The sequence below is a fragment of the Penicillium oxalicum genome, chromosome I (genome assembly GCF_001723175.1).
Source record: "Penicillium oxalicum strain HP7-1 chromosome I, whole genome shotgun sequence".
NCBI lineage: Eukaryota > Fungi > Ascomycota > Eurotiomycetes > Eurotiales > Aspergillaceae > Penicillium > Penicillium oxalicum.
This window is the reverse complement of record NC_064650.1, coordinates 4,082,615-4,099,486: the sequence shown is the minus strand read 5'-3', so window position 1 is coordinate 4,099,486 and position 16,872 is coordinate 4,082,615. Positions and strand designations below refer to the sequence as shown.

Here is a 16,872-nt window from a genome sequence, read left to right as displayed (position 1 = left end):
GGGGGACGATGAAAAGATAAGATGAAGGGAAGACGGGCACTGTATGGATTTGATGGTCTCAAAGAAGTTCAGCGGGGAGAATTGAAGGAACAGCGTGGCCTTGTGTTATATAAATATCCTCACGTCCTGTTCTCGAGTTGTCGAGGTCATCTCTCGTCGCATGTGTTTCCGGCTTCCGAGGCTGACACGTGCACGCTGACCCAGGGACCGCCCAAAGTGGAAATCGACGATCTAGTTGGCGGGTCTTGGCGGTTGTCCCATGAGATGCTTTCCTAATCGAGTCTAGTGGTTCCGAGCCACGGGTGCCTGAGGCGGAGAAGGTTCTCCCGCGCTCCGTGTTGAAGTGGGTCATGCGGTGATTGGCTGATTGGCTGATTGGATGGCTGGGTATAGCTCCCGCCCAGAATGAGGAGTTCGGGATGTTGACAGCTGCACCGGGTGTCTGATTTTCTCTCCTTGCCCCCTCTCGCCAACGTTGCGCCATGGCTTTCAACAAAAAATACGCTGGTCTACCCGACCTGGTCAGTGGGCACGATCGCAGAGGAGTCGAGGAACCTTTCTTGGCTAACTTTTCCTGTCACAGGACCCATCACCCGACATCTACGAGACCCCTGATCTAACTGACGAAGCCTCAACAATTCCCGTTAGTCGCAAATTTCCCTGTTCAGCAACGCTCGGGCACGGCGAACATGGATCTTCATGCTAACCAATTGACTTGCGCGGTTCTTTTTTTTCGTGGATTAAAAGGCAACAACGATTCGCACAGACTCTGATCATGACGACACCGCGTACAACTCCGATATTGATCGTGAAGGGGTCAATGCCGACCAGGCGCGTCTGCATTTCATGGGAGCAGCGGTTGATGCCCGTGGCGCCAATTTCTCCGACAGTATCTCCACCAAGCGTCAGGCGTATCGCACTCGAGAGAAGAGCCAAAGGAGGCGACGGAGACGAGAGGACGGAACTGAAGATGTCGGGGATTTGAGCGACAGCGAAGACGAATCGCTCGAGCGACGGCTGGCCCGTCTGCGGCGGGAAGTGGAGGATTTGAAATTACAAATGGAAAACAGGGCTGGTTCGGGCCATGATGGTACTTCGACCTCGCTTGATGCAGGCCAGACTGCCCACCATCACGCGGCGGATGGCGAGGAGCCAGGTGAAGCGGCATCATTGGGTGACGGAGTTGCTGAACTGAGTCGGGCCTTGGATAACTTACATGCCTCATCGCGTGTCAACCGGTCTGGATCACACTACTCGGCGGCCAATTTCTTAACTCAAAAACTCGGCACAAGTCTTCCCGGCGCGCAAACACCAAAACAAGGATCCTCGTCGACGGGCGAAACGGCGGCATCGGCCGTGACACCCGTCTCGTCACAGACTACCACTGCGGCCGCGCCACTATCACAATCATCTTTGTCGGACGCCGCCACCGCAGGAGGACTGCTTTCTCATGCAGCCGCCTTTGAAGGGCGTCTGGCCCTTCTCGAAACATCCATGGGCATCTCGAGCTCATCCAACCCCTTCGTCGGAGATGGCTTTAGTGAGCCCACATTGCAGCCCGTCTTGCCAACACTAGAACAGATGGCCACCCGCCTCTCAACACTGACGAGTCTTTTGGTGGGCTCACATCATCCCGCATCGGGCGGCTCCAATTCCAACGCGGCCATCATGGCGTCAACAACGCCCAATCTGGAAGCGCTGTCAACACGAATTCGCAAACTGACCGCCGACGCCGACGCCCTGGCCTCTTCTCGCAAGCGTGCTGCCGATGCGGCCAAGGCGGCTCAGGCGGCGCGCCTGAGTTCCGGCGCGGATGGGGATGCTGCGCCCCCACGACGGCCGACGCATCCAGCGCCGTCGATGATGACCAGCTGGCCAAGATTCACGCTCTCTATACCACACTGCCGACCATTCAGTCACTTCATCCGTTACTCCCTAGTGTCCTGGAGCGTCTCCGCTCTCTTCGGGCCTGTCACGCTGGCGCAGCCCACGCCGCTGAATCGCTCAATGAGCTGGAGAAGCGCCAGGCGGAGATGGCCACGGAGATTGAGCAGTGGCGGGAGGGCCTCGTGGCCGTTGAAGAGAGAATGAAGCAGGGCGAGGGAGCGCTACGTTCCAATGTGGAGACGGTTGAGCCGTGGGTGCGGGACCTTGAGGCTCGCATGGCGCGTCTCGAGGGTCCCCCGGAGGATTCTGAGGCTGAAGGAGGAGACCATCGAACACACAGAGTGCTCTTGAGATGATTTGAAATTTGACATTCTGGGTGGAAAGATCGAAGATGCAGAATACCCCCCTTCCCCTTCTCCAACCCCCGAATCTCCTTCCAAATTGAGAACATTGCCTGGTGCATTGATTCCAGATATGAAAAAATGACAATTGAATTTATTGATTCAAGGGTACATGTGCAAATTGATCCAAGATTCCTCGGAACAAGAGAAGTTCTTAGTGAATGGGATACCATGGGCTACCATAGTAACCACTCATGAGTGGGCAAGGTTCTCGCGAGACCAGAGGTCCAATGTTCTAGGTCCTGGAAGTATCATGGAAAAGGAAGTACTACCGCATTCTCGTCTACTCGACTCAACTCGACTCGATCTCTCCAAATTGACCGGGACTCATCCTGGAAACAGATCAGATCATCGAGTAAAATTCAACGACATCAACATGTAACCATGCTCGACACTTGGAAACTTCGTTGTCCGGATCAATTGTGGCTCTCTGTGTGGGGGGAAAGAGAGAGAGAGTGTGTGCTGTACAAATTCCGAGTAACATGAAAGAGGTATAGATAAGAAAAGGTGCAACCTCGGAGAAAACGGAACAAGCCCAAACGAAAAGTATAAGAGTGAAGAAAAGCAAAAAAAAAGATTGGCCAAAAGAACCACACATTGACAATTGAAGGGGAAACGCTGGGTATTTTTCAAAACCCGCACGGGTAGTGGCCCAATGCAAACACGGAGCATTAGGACAAGAATAGCGGAAGAGGAGAGATAGAAAGAAAGGAAGGGGGGTAAAAGGTCACGAAATTAGCCATACTGACAGCTGATCAAAACCAGCTGGGCCTGTCATCGGTCAAACCCAAACCAAAGAATAAAGTCTCTCTGGAGCACACAAGCCGTCCGAGCAGCTTCACGAATGATGTGAAGTCTTCTCCCGGGCCTCTCGTTCCATTTTCTCCCGCTCCTCATTCTCCTTGGCATCACGAACTTTGGCCAAGACCACCTCTCGGAAGATAGCTCCCTTGGCGATCTTGCTGAGACTGCGCTTCTTGGTGGTGGGGGAAGGAGAGACACCCTCGGCGTTGGCCTCGTTGGCCTCGCTGGCTTCCGCCGGCTCGGCATTCTTCGCCGCCATGTCCATGGGACTGGGAATGTCCTCCTGGTCTTCCTCTTCGTGCATCTTGAGGGCTTCAATGCGGTTGGCCAACTTGACAATCTCAATTCCGCGGCGCAGACGAGCCCGGGCGATGTAGGCACGGATCTCGGGCAGCGGGTCGCGGTCACCGGCGGATTCTCCGGTCAGCCATTGGTGCTTCAACGCTTCCTCCGAGGTCACACGCTTTTGGGGATCCGATTGCAGCAGGGTGAGAATAAGTCCTTGGCATCTTGCGAGACGTCCTTCCAGTACCGCTCATGGAAGATGATGCGACCGGCACAGCACTCTTCAATCAAGTCGGACAGGTTCTCGGAACGGAAAGGTGAGTAACCACAGAGCAACGTGTATGTGATGACGCCCAAGGACCACATGTCCACCGCTTTTCCGTGGCCCTGCTTGAGCATCACTTCCGGGCAGCATAACCAAAGGATCCGGCCATGCTGGTGAGGACTTCGGCGGGATTCTCCAGCATCTTGGCGATACCGAAATCTGCCAGGACGAGCTCCGAGTCGGGGTCACGCGTGAGATACAACAGATTCTCGGGCTTCAAGTCTGGTCACCACGGAGTCAGTTAGACAAGATCATCTTTACCAGCCTGGCCTTTCCTCCTCCTCCTCCTCCTCCTCCTCCTCCTCCCCGCACAGACAGATGGGGCCAACAGCACGGGTGGACTGGGACTCACCTCGGGGACAATGTTGCGTTTGTGAAGGTAGTTGACAGCATCAAGCACCTGGCGAATGGTCTGTGAGGCATCCTTCTCTGTAAACTTGCCATACTCGCAGATGCGGTCAAACAGCTCTCCGCCTGTGGCCAGCTGAGTGACAATGTAGAATTTGTCCTGTGGAGCTGTTTAGAAATGTGCAAACACCCGTGCGCTGCCGGAGTTGAAAAGTACGGTGCCGACGGGGTGGGCTCACCTTGGACTCGAACCAATCGACAAAGGAAACAATGTGAGGGTGTTTGAGTTTTTGCAGCATCTCCAATTCATCGTAGACCATGCCCTCGTTTCCGCGCACATTTTTCTTCAAGATGATCTTGATTGCCACCTTTTTGCCATCCCAGTCTCTGCCTCGCGAACGATTCCGTAGGTGCCGGCCCAAGGGTTCGGCCGAACTTGTAGAGGGCCCTGGAGAAGAGGAAGCGGGGGAAATCATGTCAATCATTGTTTCTGTGCAATCGCTGAACGCAAAGCCATCAGGGGAGGAAACTGACTTTTTCTCATAGCTTTCTGGCTGGCCAGACAGCCTGTTGAACATGGTTGCGACTGTAGACCGGTGGGTTAGTATCTGGAGCACATGCCACAGACCCGCACGTGGGTAATGTCATGCTGCAGGAAGCCGAGGTAATAGACAGAAATCGCAGGGAGACCACGGCCAGCTCCAAGGAGGAGAGTAAGAAGAGGAGGAGGAGGAAAGACAAAGAGCTGACCATGATGGTAGCAGAAAGACAGTGCCGCTATGACGTCCGCAAAGCAATTATGCCACCGCCAGCAGCGGTGCACACACGAGAACCGCCAGCATTGGACTGAAAGGACTGAGCAAATCGGTTTGCCATGCGCCAACACTTCTGACGAATGGAAAGATTGCATGACCGGGAGAAGGGAGAGGGAGGGAAGGAAGGTGAGGGAATGCGAGAAGAGAACAGATGCGCAGGCGAGAGGGGCAGTGGTGTCTGGACCCCGGAAAGATAGCTAGGACTGATCGCTCGCGCGACGACAGGAGACACTCACAACTCATGATGGGAGGGGAAAAAAGGGCAGCGGATGACCAAAAGGATTGGGAGGGGGGGGGGGGTGGGATTTCTTTTTAGTCTGCGATGGAGTTGGATGATAGGCAGAGAGGTTTCAGGCTGTCAGCGATGGAGATGGGCGATAGGTGGGCTGTCTGGACCCCGCAGCGGAGAGATAAGTACACCAAGTCAGATCGAAAAAAAAGAACAGGAAGGAGAAGTTGGATGAGAAATGAGGAGAGGTTTGATAATTATGTTCAAGAAGAAGGCCTGAGAATCAATGATGAGAAAGGCTAATGACAGAAGAAAAAGAGAAAAAAAAATTATGGAGCTTTCCAGTCCCAGGGGTTGGATTCATTCGAGCTGAGCTTGACGGGCATGTCAGGTGTTTCTCCAAATCACGGGCCACTCGACTCGACCTCCGCCGCTTCAGTCTGGACTCTCAAAGTGGAACGGCCTCGAAGGAGTTTCATCTTTTGCACTTGGCCAATCATATGGTTTTATATGGAGCTGTTTTCCTTTTTCAGGTTGGGTTCATGGACCACACTCGACAACTGGTCACGGAAGACGGCCGGGGGCTCGGCACGAGAGTGGAGAGAAGAAGAAACCGTTCCGATGGAAGGTATCAGGATCATCAAGGGTGGGAGATTGGCATGGAGCATTAGCATCTACAATTTATCACATGAGAATGGTGGGATCCAGGCCCAATTCAGGAAGGGGATGTGCAGTTGATTCAAGGCATTGTCTAGAAGATTTGAGATCAAGTCAGGACATGCTGCTCTACGCCGAAGCTGTTTACGACTGTTAGTAGAATGAGGTCGTAGGTAGTGCCTCCATCTAATAGGATATGACACCAAGGAATCGTTGGTGTTGTCAAGCATGACACTGTGCCTTCGACAGGCTCTACCACTAAACATCCCTATTGCTGAAGGACCAAGTAGTCGATACTCACACCTCAATACCAAGGTTTAAAGACCACCGCCACCGCGTGTTGCCCTCGTCATAGATGGAGCCCCGACCACACACAACGATAACCAGTCCACTCAGCTCACTTAGTCTCAAGGGCGTATACGAGCAGTGGAAAGTGAGCCTGCCTGCAAGTCTAGCTTGTGCATATGCATGCCTTGTCCTGGGCCAGACTGTTTCCACCGTTCCAACATGCAGCCCTGCATCTGCTCCTCCTCCCAACGGGCCATCTGCACCGCCACACATCATCGTGGAGAAGCCACTCCCCGTTACGATGAGATCAACCACGAGTTTCCCATTCCGGTCGTATACAGCGCTAATTGCAAACTAACATCCATACCTAAATGACTGCCAAATCCCTCCGCCCTCGAAACTCATCGACTTGATACCTCATCATTATCGTCCCAAAAAAAAAACCTCTTTGTTCCAGCTTCACCGCTAGAGAGAAACACACTACATCGTGCACATCGTTCAGAGTTCAAGCTTAAGCGATGAAACCCAAGGGGAAAATGGACGGACCCAGTGGTGGATCCACTCGACTATTTTGGGCGCAACCGTGCGGCTGCAACGTCAGGCAGCAATAATCCAGTCATCTGCTGTTCTCCACTTCCACACAGCCACATCGCAGGCTCAGCGATTCCAGCATGAGGCGCTATTTGTTGTTTGGACAACGGGTACACCAACCGCCAAGTACTGGACTACTAGTCCTTGCAGGTGGAAAAAGCTCAAGGGGGACTACGATGGAGGTGGGAAATAAGCCATTCAGGGGTGAAGACCTGAATGAGATCGCTGCCTCGTGCAGTCTCTCCGTTTAAATCAAGATGCTGGCTTGAAGATGTAGTCATACCTCGGCTGCATGAGTACGCCCTTTTTTCCTGGTCTGGACGTATTGGTCAGAGTCGCTCGAGCAATGGCCAGGCGGAGGAGCCAGGTGCACTGGATACAAAAGCTATGCAGAGGCATGGATTGTCATGTTTCTGACCGAGTGCATATCCATATCTAGGTACGTATGCAGTAGAAGGTGATCGGAGGATTTGCGCCTGGCACGTCACAGGACCTTGGAAATACATCGACACTGCCTGTAGCTCCCACTGTATCAAAAAGTTTCGGGCTCTTCACATCCCATGCGCAGCAGCATCACAAGCCCACGTAGGTCCTGTTCTCACCCATAGCTTCTGGAGGAACCCAAAGTCTCCATTGATGATGTTCCATCAATTTGAACCATTTGTCATGGAACATGGTTGCTTCATGTTCTCTTCTATCTTACACAAATACCTGGCTGGCCGACATGTTCCAGGGAAGAGACGTCTTGAAAACGGCCTGGGGACGGTACTGAGACACAGACTGTGGATGGAATCATGCCGTCTGGCTAGTGAATAGAGTAAAATATTTGATTCATACTCAGACATACCAATCATTTTCGACATTGTGATGAGATCCGGAAATGCGCCAAGGCTGAGAGGTGTCATCGCATCGAATCACCACACCGGATACCCAGCCCAAGCTAGGCATCCCACGTGCATCGGAAAGAAACAATAGAAAAAGGAAGGGGAAAGAATGAAATGATAGAAATACAAGTAAACCATCCCCGAGAAGTGCACTGGCAGAATCAAACCAAAACCAGCCCAATCCTCTCCGATCTTCCCAATTCAGCGACCCGTCGCCAGTTCATTGAGCACCAGGTGAGAAAACTCTTGGTAGTACTGAGCGCCCTTCCAACCACTGGTGGACGAGCGAGGACCGACCGTCTTCCAGTCCTGAGCGCGTAATCGCATGATCCGCTCTTCCTTGGTCTCTTTGCGCACAGCATTACCAAATGAATCGAGGGAGATCTCAGGCTTTGGGGCCTCTTCCATCTCTCCAGTGGCGCCCGCGGGGCTAAAGCTCCACTGTGATACCGTGCGCTGCATCTTTCGAGCACGGCGGATATGCTGGATATCCATAACGCCCTCAACATGTTGGCGGAGTTCTGCGATGTTGTCCTGGACATGAGACCGAAGCAGCTCCACGTTGCGATTGAACTTGATGGTTCGTGCCATCAGGGTAGGGTCCACCGAATCTTCATCTCCACCGGCACTTTGAGAGCTGTCATCGTTGACATTCTCATCACTTCCGGTATCCCTGTCGGGCTGGCAAAGGACACGCGGGCTCGGGCAGGGAGTGTAGAACGGGCCCGAAGCCTCCTCGTCTTGGTCCCTGGGGAATTTCGGTAGGTTATCGAAGAGATCGATGATGCTACTGCACCCATATCCATCCTCGAATGGGTTGTCACTAGGCGTTCGGATATCACTCCGGGGAGTGGGCATGAAGACTCTTTCCCTGTCTAGCGGCTCGGATTGGTCCCGATCGCCGCTTTTGTAGACAAATGGGCTGCCCAGAACCCTCCCCGAAGACCCTGGTGCTGGCTGCGGTGGCTGTGAATTGCTAGGAGTGTCGAAAGTGGGATGGGCCATGATCGACTGGAGACGTCGACTGCCACTTAGCTTTCTGACGCGGAGCGGAGATGGCATCAATGGGTCTTCGATGATACAACGAGCTCCATGACCATCTTGAGGGGGTGGCAATGGAATTTGAAAAAGAGGGTGTTTCTCCAGCCCCTCCATCGACGCCAGGCATGCTCGAACGAATGACGTGTCGTCCTTGTGCTTTGCAGCGAACGTATGAGCCAGCCGGTCATACTCAGAGTATTCGGTGGTAGTCTTCTCCTTGATCAGAAGGGATGCATCAATCATACGCTGAAGACTACCGAGAGAAATTGGCTGCCACGACGACGACTCGTGAATGTCATCCAAGTGAGGCTCCGAGCGGTTCAGAGGAGTGTGGGGAGACGATGGGACCGACTGGGGTAACACCTTGGGGCTTGCTGGCGGAGATAAATGACTCCCGTTCGACTTTGTCGGCAATTCAATCGAGTCTGATAGAGCTGCGAGACAATCCAGAAACGAGTTCAAAGCACATTGCAAAAAGGTGACCTTGCTGCTAGAAAAGAGATGCGCAGTTGAACCGAGGTACTCATACGAGATTGCCGCATAGAAAGTCAGAAAGACCCTGTAGATGGGATGAGGCTAAAAAATGATCAACTATTTTTAGTCTTACCAGGTCAAATACGTTGACACGTTCCATTTCTTTTCTTTTTCTTTTTCTTGTTTTTTTTTTCTAGAAAGAAATTCACATACCTTATTCTCCCGAGTCTCTCCAAGTAGATCCACAGCCCGAGCAGCACATTGCTTGTACTGTCTATCCTGATAGAGCTGCTTGACTGCCTGCAAGACCACCTGCCATTCCTTCGGGGTCTTTGGCGGTGGTGGCCTCGATGAAAAAGCAAAGGGAGCCTCTGGACCGAGTCCGAACATGGCGTGCGTGATGACTTCCGAGTGATCAGTGAGTGAAAGACCGTGGCAAATGTGAGAGTCCGTGGGAATAAATGGATGAGGGCTATCAAAGAAGGAGCGACGTGCAGTGTGAGAGGAATTCTCTTGAGCGCAGGGTCATAAACACATATGTGCACGCACGAGAGAAGGAAACGTCTCCAATGCGGAAGGAGGGCAAACATCCAGGGTCCCTTTTACATACAATAGAAGAGGGCTGAACTTTCGCTCGGCCTGATTCAAGCGATACTTGAAAATTGACTTTGGCAAAAGATAGCAAGCGGCCGAATGTGGTACTGAAATGGTCATGAATATGCTCTGAAAGAAGACAATAATTCTTACAGCAATTTTCTTTGAAGATATGGCCTCGAAGCATATTCGAAAGGCCGAGTCTGTAATTTCTCAAGTGAGGAAATGACGACGTTTAATTGAATTGCAGGCTGAGTACCCGAGGAAGAAATAATGGGAGAAAGGCGCCAGAGAAATCTAAAATGTCGCTCGAGAGCATTGCCTGAATAGCTGATTAAAGTAGTGTAACAAGAAAATGTCGGTCTCAAGACAAGCTTCTTTTCCCTGCACTGAGAATTGCTTCAAAGTGGATGCCCTTTGGACTGAAAAATGATGGAATTGCTAATCAAATCGTCTCGGCAAAGGAACTGGGCTTCTGTTGGCTATCAGGGCTTGTTCTCGACAAAGCCATGCCCGTTGCGGAGAGTGCACCTAGGAAATCACCAAGCAAGCGGTCCAACTCGGCTGTGATAGTAGCATCGTCGGCCCCTTCCAACAGGCTTTCCATGCTTGGAGGATGCACGGGTGGGAAAGAGATGAGCCCTAACTCTGGCTTCCTGAGCCGACCGACATCCCGACGAGCAGTCTGCAAAGGCTCATCATAGATCGGTGATCCTGGCTCGGAAACAGGCGGCGGAGGGCCCCCTTGACCTCCATGCAAGGGAATGGCGGTGGGCAAGGGAGGTGCATTTTTCTGGGAGAGGATCTCACTGCTCTCAGCCCAGAGAGGATTTTCATCTTCCTCGTCCGGCCCAGGTCCATCCAGTAAACCTGCCGAGTCCGACCCTTCATCATCGGTTGATTCATTCAACACGGGGAACCCCGAGTCGAATGAGCTTCCAGGCTGCGGCAGGTTGGCCTGAGGAGTAGTGGGACGATCAAATCGGAATGGATCATAGTCAGAATCGGACATGGTAGAAGTATGCGATGCAGAGGTAGAGGGGCGCGATATGCTTGGCTCTTCAACAAGTGGAGGTGGGTGTGCAGTCGGCGCGCGTAGAGTATCATGGTGTTGCTCAGCCTCGTCATGAGTACTGGAGCTAGATTCGTTGACTTGACTCGACATGACGGGGAAAGTCCACTCCATGGTCGCCCGTTTTTCGGCCTGGAAAGATCGATCCGGTGAAGGCTCCGGCTCAGGTATTTCTTTCAAGGACTCTTTCACAACCTCCTCTTCGGGCTTCATGAATCCAGGGAATTTCCAATCCATCGTCGGGGGTCGTGGTCCGGAGATTGGCTTAAAGGTTTCCTCGTGAGGGTTGTCCCCCTCTGCATCGCTGTTAGACGATTGGGAGCTATTCTCATTCGAGTTGCGAGAGCCTCGAATGCTCGACCGATTGGCTCGGATAGTGTCCGCATTGGCCAGTTGGAATGGCTGCGCCAATGGTGCTCCAGCTGCGTAGTGGGACGAGTCAAAAGACCCAATATCAATGTCGATAAAGGTTGATGTCACAGATGAACGATCGGTCTCAGTACGAAGGGGTAGGTCCGACACAGGCTGGGGAGGCTGTATTGGCACAAAATCGTTCTTGGTCTCGTATTTGTAGCTCGGCTTCTCCTCGTCGAAAAGTCCCTCCATGGCTGCAGCACCTCTCCTGACCCGTTCATCAAAGTTGGCCTTCTGCTCAGGGTCCATGTCAATGTCAGACACATCGTCATTAAAATCGTGCTCCGGGAGCGGAGTGGTAGGGCTGATCTCTTCCTCTAAAGCTGCGAGCGAGGCTGCGATTTGGTCCAGATCAATAACCGAAAACCGCCGCTCAAAGCCATCGGTAGTGCTGAAATTCCAATCATCCTCTGCCTCTTCCGCCCCGGGAAGTTCAGCAGCAGCAGCACCGCCTGGATGAAAGAGGGAGATGCGCTGACCACCCCTCTGAGACCACTGGTAGTAATTTCTCACGAGCTCGCTCACAGATGATGTGGGGTACTCTTCTTCTGTGTTGGCGATGTAAGGATGAGCCAAGATATCTGCCATAGTTGGACGAGTGGCAGGGTTTGAATCCAATGCAAATGCAATCAGGTCTTTCAATCCCTCACTATAACCAGCACTGTCAAGCTTGGGCGTATTCCGACTGAGCTGCCGTCCGATTTGCATACGCTCACGGAGGCCGGAGTTTGGGGGATTTCCTGTCGCAAATTCAAACAATGTGCATCCATACGCCCACACATCGATCTAGATGAATCAGCCCTGTCATTGTGAAAATGACTAAACTGGAACGAGCTCACCTCGCTGCCGTACTTGTGTGCTTCTCCACGAGTTGCAAACATCTCTGGTGGCATCCAGTGCGGTGTTCCAATCCAGGTGGATCGTTTATCACGCTGCGACTGGAGAACACCTGCAACACCAAAGTCACAAATCTCGAGACGACCCTCCTCGTGAATCAAAACATTTGCGGCTGAAGACCCAAATCAGCGACGGCAGTGTTAGCCTAAACAAGGGTAACCCGTACCTTTGACATCGCGATGAATAATTCCCGCCTCGTGGATTGCGTGCAAGCCGACTGCGAGCTCCCTTGCAATGGGAATGATGTATTTCTCCTCAAGTTTATCATTGGTCGCACGCATCTAAGTAAAATTAGACGAATTACTTGTCGGTTGAAAAAAGGTCTTACTCACCAGCGTTCGGACACTACCACCTGGACAGTATTCGCAGACAAGCCACAGCTGAGAATGGATGGAAATCGCTTCAATGATTTCGTTGATATTCTTCGCTCCCGAGTCCTTGACTTGTTTCATAACCTTCGTTTCGTGAATAAAGTCCTTGATTGATTCGTCTCGAAAGTCGCGCAAAGACTTGTAATCTAAGTTGTCGACGTCGAGAACCTTGATAGCCACAAGTCGGCCAGAAGGCATTTGTCGACCTTTGTAGACCCGGCCATAAGCACCTTTTCCAATTAATTCCTCGAATTCATATGGTGGCACATCTGTCTTTGCACGACGACACATCTCTTTGACCGCCGTTCCTTGCTCTCGTGCCAGTTTGATCGCTTCCGCTTTGTGTCTTGTGATTGCAGCCATCGCAGAGGATGGGTCCAACAGTTGTGACCCCCGAGAATCCATCTTGAAACGATATTATCGTTTGCGATAGTTTTGAAAAGCGCTGTAACGAGAAGTTCGACAAGAAAATGTACAGTTCTGGAAATGACCCTCGCCACAAACACCCGCCTCGTTGGCTCACCCGGGATTAATTTGATCCTTGGCGCTGCTTAAATAGATCAGAGAGATGAAGTCTTGATCGTTTGGTAGATCTCCTTTTCAGGCTCAATTGAGGCTGTGGCGTGGGTGAAGTCGGTTGACAAGGCGAGGATGAATTTTGCGATGACAAAGACTGGGAGGGTGGCGTATTAATGAATTGACGATGTGCGGTCGGAGTAGGAAACGGGCCAAAGAGAAACGGGGACAGCGTAGGCGTCAAATCTTTCTTTTTGCGACGTTTCGGCTGGGGCGTCACTGGCGAAGTATTCTCGTTTTTGGGGTCAGAACGAGAATCTTTACCAACCTGTGATTCCCTGGTGTCTTGCTTCTTGCTCCCGCTCTCGTCAGTAATATTTGAGGGAAACCTCTCCAAGAGCACTCTGTACGATTGGCTGAGAGTGAAGCCACCTGTCGTTTCCACGCCTGATACTGGATTTTCTTCAGTAGATCCCGGCCAAGGCTGTAAGGCTTGCAGAAAGTCCAATCTCTTGTCCTCGGCTGCAGGATCGGTGTTGAAGTCACTTTGGGCGTAGCGCTCTGCTGCGAATGCGACGGAGGCCTGAGAGCGAGGTTCGGGCGATCTGGCCGCTGCTTCTTCAAGACGGTCAAGCAGATCAGAAAGAAGGGCACCAGAGTCACGAGCAGCCTCAGAGCAACTTTCGGTATCAAATTCGCTCTCTAATAGGCTTTCCTCTGTTTCAGCTCTGATCTGCTCTGTGAGGCCCGCCGAAGAGATTTTGGGTAGTTGGAAGCGAGTTGAAGAATCTCTATTCGCGGGGGCATATTCCAATCAGCAAGATGGGTTCAAGTGGCAACAGTCACACGTCGAAGAGACTCACGTCAGCAGAGCGAACGAGGTCGCCGTTTGATCAAACGTTTTTGCCTCGAGATTGAGAGACGGGGGAGCAATCGCCCTGCGTCGGCGCAGACTTGGTAACACAGAATCGCCTGGATGATGCTGTTCCAAGACAGAATCAGCTCCCACTGAAGGAGTACTATGAGTGAGTCCCTCGGAGGAGTAAGAATTCTGGAGATACTGATCAGCCATTTTGAAGTTCAGTGAGGCACAATATTGCGCGATCGATCTGTGTATCGAGCGAGTGGAATGGGATGTGGGAAGTGGGTAGGAAAGAAAGAGTTGATGGTAGATGGTAGGCAGCGAGAAAAATGAAGAACACGACGAAATGAAAGACCTGGGGGATCTGAACTCGCGATTCTAGCAAACATCCGCGACGCTTGATCGACTTACCTTCTAATGGCGCCAGAAAGTTCGTTGTGCAACTGAACCAATCCCTAGCTACATGGATCCATAAGATATGACAAACCGCACTGGACTGTCTATCATTTATTGTTTTACAAGAGTGCACAAACAACTCATCAGAGGTCATATATAGGAACACAAGACCCAGATATATGGAGTCGTTGCATACCCAGCTGTGTTATTCACAGCAATCATGGTCATGGATGCTGTGAAGCACCATGATCACGTGTGCATCATGACACGATTTTTCAAGCCTGAGGTGTCAACTTATTCATGCCTCGCCCATAGATAAGCCTCTGGCTTAGCCCAGTACAAGTCTATCAGTGGCCTTAATTTCTAGATGGATGCCTAATTTTTGCTAAATGCTTACAGACAAGTTTCTAATGAATTTAAATTTTGATAATTTTTTTTGGAAGTTCATCTCAAATTCATGTGCTGTACTGGACAGTATGGTTGAGTTTGCCGAAAAGATGGGGAAGTCTAATCGCATAGCACTCTTCACTCAAAATCGCTGCCTGTGATTGTTTATGCAGTGACCGAACTTGCGAATTCCCATCCTAAAGACCAAACTGCTCACGCAGACACTTTGCGAAGCGGGCGATAGCTTCATCAATTTTCTCCGATGAAGCCGCGGCATAAGTTGCGCGGAAGAACATCTTTTCCATCACGGCTGATCGGTCGGCCTTGAACCAACTGCCGCACGACAGAAGGACTTGGTTGTCCACAGCGTTCAAGAAGATTTCCTCTTCGATCGCTTCTCGTGTCTTGCCAGCAGCAACTCCAGGATGCTTTTTCCAATCAATTTCAATCCAGTGCTAGTGGCAGATTAGTCTCATTTTCATCTCATTACGTATGATGCAGATAGATGACTTACGAACATGCCCGCTGCTGGGGGGACCCAGTGAGCAATTTCAGTGGGCAAATGCTTCTCACAGGAGTGAAGCAGTGCATCTCGCCGGCTGGTATATTCCAGACGGAGGTGTATGAGCCAGTCCAGATAGCCAGCATGACCCCAGTGCTCATCCAGAAGCTTGTAGAGGACGACTTGGGAGATACCGCTGGGGTTTTGTGAAGAAACCTCAAAGGTACGAACAAATCGTTCAACCATCTGCTCGGAGGCAACAATCCAGCCAACCCGAGTGCCAGGGGCAATGACCTTGGAGAAGGATTCCAACCGACACACACGGCCGTCAACGTCCAGACTCAAGAAAGATGGAACGAGAGACTTGATGAACTCATCGTGGTTGGCCGGGGGTGGTGGAGGAGGAGCACCTTGGCCGACATAAGGCTGCATCTGTAAGAAATAATATGGCTCATCCTCGACAATGTAGATGTCGTGCTTCTGGGCAACCTTGTATACGGCCCGGCGGCGCTCAGCAGACTGAGTAGCACCGGTCGGATTTTGACCGGTGGGGATTGTGTACAGGACATGAGGCTTGCGAGCTCCGCGGGCTTCCTCGTTCCAGCTACTCAGAATATCATCCATCGCTTCGGGTATGAGACCCTGCTCGTCGATAGGGACTCCCACGGTCTTGATGCCGAGAGGGAAAGCGGTCTCGGCGGCGCTAGCAAAAGTATACTCCTCCATAAGAATGTAATCACCACGTTCGGTCAGAACACGAAGTGCCGTGTCCCACGCATATGTGCTACCAGAAGTCATGGTACACTGCCAGTCGGAGTATGGAGGATTGTGGATAATCTGCTAGGCTCAGTATCCTCTTCATTAATTTCCTCTTCATCTAATTCTCACCTCGGTGTGCTCTGTGGCAAACCTCAATAGCTGAGCTGATCCTGTAGCCTGACCATAATTGAGTGCAATTTCCAAGTCTGGAATCAATGATTATTAGAGATGAACGGTACGGAAAAACTTGGACACTTTGTTTTTTGACTGAACATATGACGCACCGTAGAGACTTTTACCGTCTCTGATATCGTGCTTTCCGGCATGCACAACGGAGCCAGACTTCTGTGTGGCTTCTGGGGAAAATCCTGGTGGATTCGGGACTTTGATGCCAATCGATTCGAAGGGAAAGTATTCCGGAGAGGGAAGACCGCCTCCAAGAGAGATGATCCCTTTTTTTGTAATTGCAGGTTAGAAACGATTGGCTTGTCAAGGATGATTCGCAGAATGAGCGTACCTGGGTTCTTGAGGTAACGAGCCGCGTTCTTCAGAGTCGAGGCCTGGTGTAACAATCAAAGGTCAGAGTTCGCTCAGGCAAGTGCTTCGACGTAGACACATACCTGACGGGACTTGGCTTCAAGTGACAAAAGATCTATATAGATCTGGTTAAACTTGCGCTCCAGTCTTTCGCATTCATTGGTGACCACATACGATCAAAGCTTTTAGCCTTTGGTTTGGTATAGCAAGCCTACAACCGTCGGATGAATCAGTCAATATTCCATGTTTATCTCAAGCGCAAGCTTCAGGCATAGTTATTTCTTGGAGATTGGGTGAACTCCGTACCGGGCTTTTGAACATGTCACTGCTGCAGGCCGCAGCGACCCCCGTGGGCATCTTCGTCATCTTCTCGCGCCAGCTTGAAATTCCATTGACCGTCAACGGGTCTGGAACCGGTACAGAAGAGGTATCTGTGACCCCGACCAGGTCGACATCAATCGGTGCAGGAGGGCTCATCTTGTCGGATAATGTGCTCAACCCCTCTGTGTCTGGAAACTGTCTTTGCGCTTCTCCAA

The 16,872-nt window shown here is 51.5% G+C and overlaps 6 protein-coding genes across 6 annotated transcripts; 1 reads left to right on the top strand and 5 right to left on the bottom strand.

The window, feature by feature from the left end:
- Positions 1–482: 482 nt before the first annotated feature.
- POX_a01334 (uncharacterized protein) lies at positions 483–2,243 on the top strand (the record flags this gene model as incomplete). Its single annotated transcript, XM_050110262.1, has 4 exons — positions 483–521; positions 584–643; positions 748–1,856; positions 1,940–2,243. 4 exons carry the CDS (start codon positions 483–485, stop codon positions 2,241–2,243), a joined length of 1,512 nt encoding a protein of 503 aa, XP_049974030.1.
- An 883-nt stretch (positions 2,244–3,126) lies between these two features.
- POX_a01333 (Calcium/calmodulin-dependent protein kinase cmkA) lies at positions 3,127–4,628 on the bottom strand (the record flags this gene model as incomplete). Its single annotated transcript, XM_050110261.1, has 4 exons — positions 3,127–3,593; positions 3,796–3,924; positions 4,015–4,210; positions 4,290–4,628. The coding sequence occupies 4 exons, from the start codon at positions 4,626–4,628 to the stop codon at positions 3,127–3,129; spliced, it is 1,131 nt and encodes a 376-aa protein (XP_049974029.1).
- Positions 4,629–7,715: 3,087 nt separating this feature from the next.
- On the bottom strand, positions 7,716–9,419 carry POX_a01332 (uncharacterized protein; the record flags this gene model as incomplete). Its single annotated transcript, XM_050110260.1, has 2 exons — positions 7,716–9,131; positions 9,243–9,419. The coding sequence occupies 2 exons, from the start codon at positions 9,417–9,419 to the stop codon at positions 7,716–7,718; spliced, it is 1,593 nt and encodes a 530-aa protein (XP_049974028.1).
- A 649-nt stretch (positions 9,420–10,068) lies between these two features.
- On the bottom strand, positions 10,069–12,782 carry POX_a01331 (uncharacterized protein; the record flags this gene model as incomplete). Its single annotated transcript, XM_050110259.1, has 4 exons — positions 10,069–11,895; positions 11,949–12,118; positions 12,173–12,287; positions 12,339–12,782. 4 exons carry the CDS (start codon positions 12,780–12,782, stop codon positions 10,069–10,071), a joined length of 2,556 nt encoding a protein of 851 aa, XP_049974027.1.
- Positions 12,783–12,906: 124 nt separating this feature from the next.
- Positions 12,907–13,965, bottom strand: POX_a01330 (uncharacterized protein; the record flags this gene model as incomplete). The annotated part of the gene is made up of 2 exons (XM_050110258.1): positions 12,907–13,684; positions 13,757–13,965. 2 exons carry the CDS (start codon positions 13,963–13,965, stop codon positions 12,907–12,909), a joined length of 987 nt encoding a protein of 328 aa, XP_049974026.1.
- Positions 13,966–14,735: 770 nt separating this feature from the next.
- POX_a01329 (Aromatic amino acid aminotransferase) lies at positions 14,736–16,813 on the bottom strand (the record flags this gene model as incomplete). Its single annotated transcript, XM_050110257.1, has 8 exons — positions 14,736–14,993; positions 15,053–15,877; positions 15,929–16,005; positions 16,084–16,251; positions 16,317–16,359; positions 16,420–16,451; positions 16,511–16,547; positions 16,643–16,813. The coding sequence occupies 8 exons, from the start codon at positions 16,811–16,813 to the stop codon at positions 14,736–14,738; spliced, it is 1,611 nt and encodes a 536-aa protein (XP_049974025.1).
- Positions 16,814–16,872: the final 59 nt, after the last annotated feature.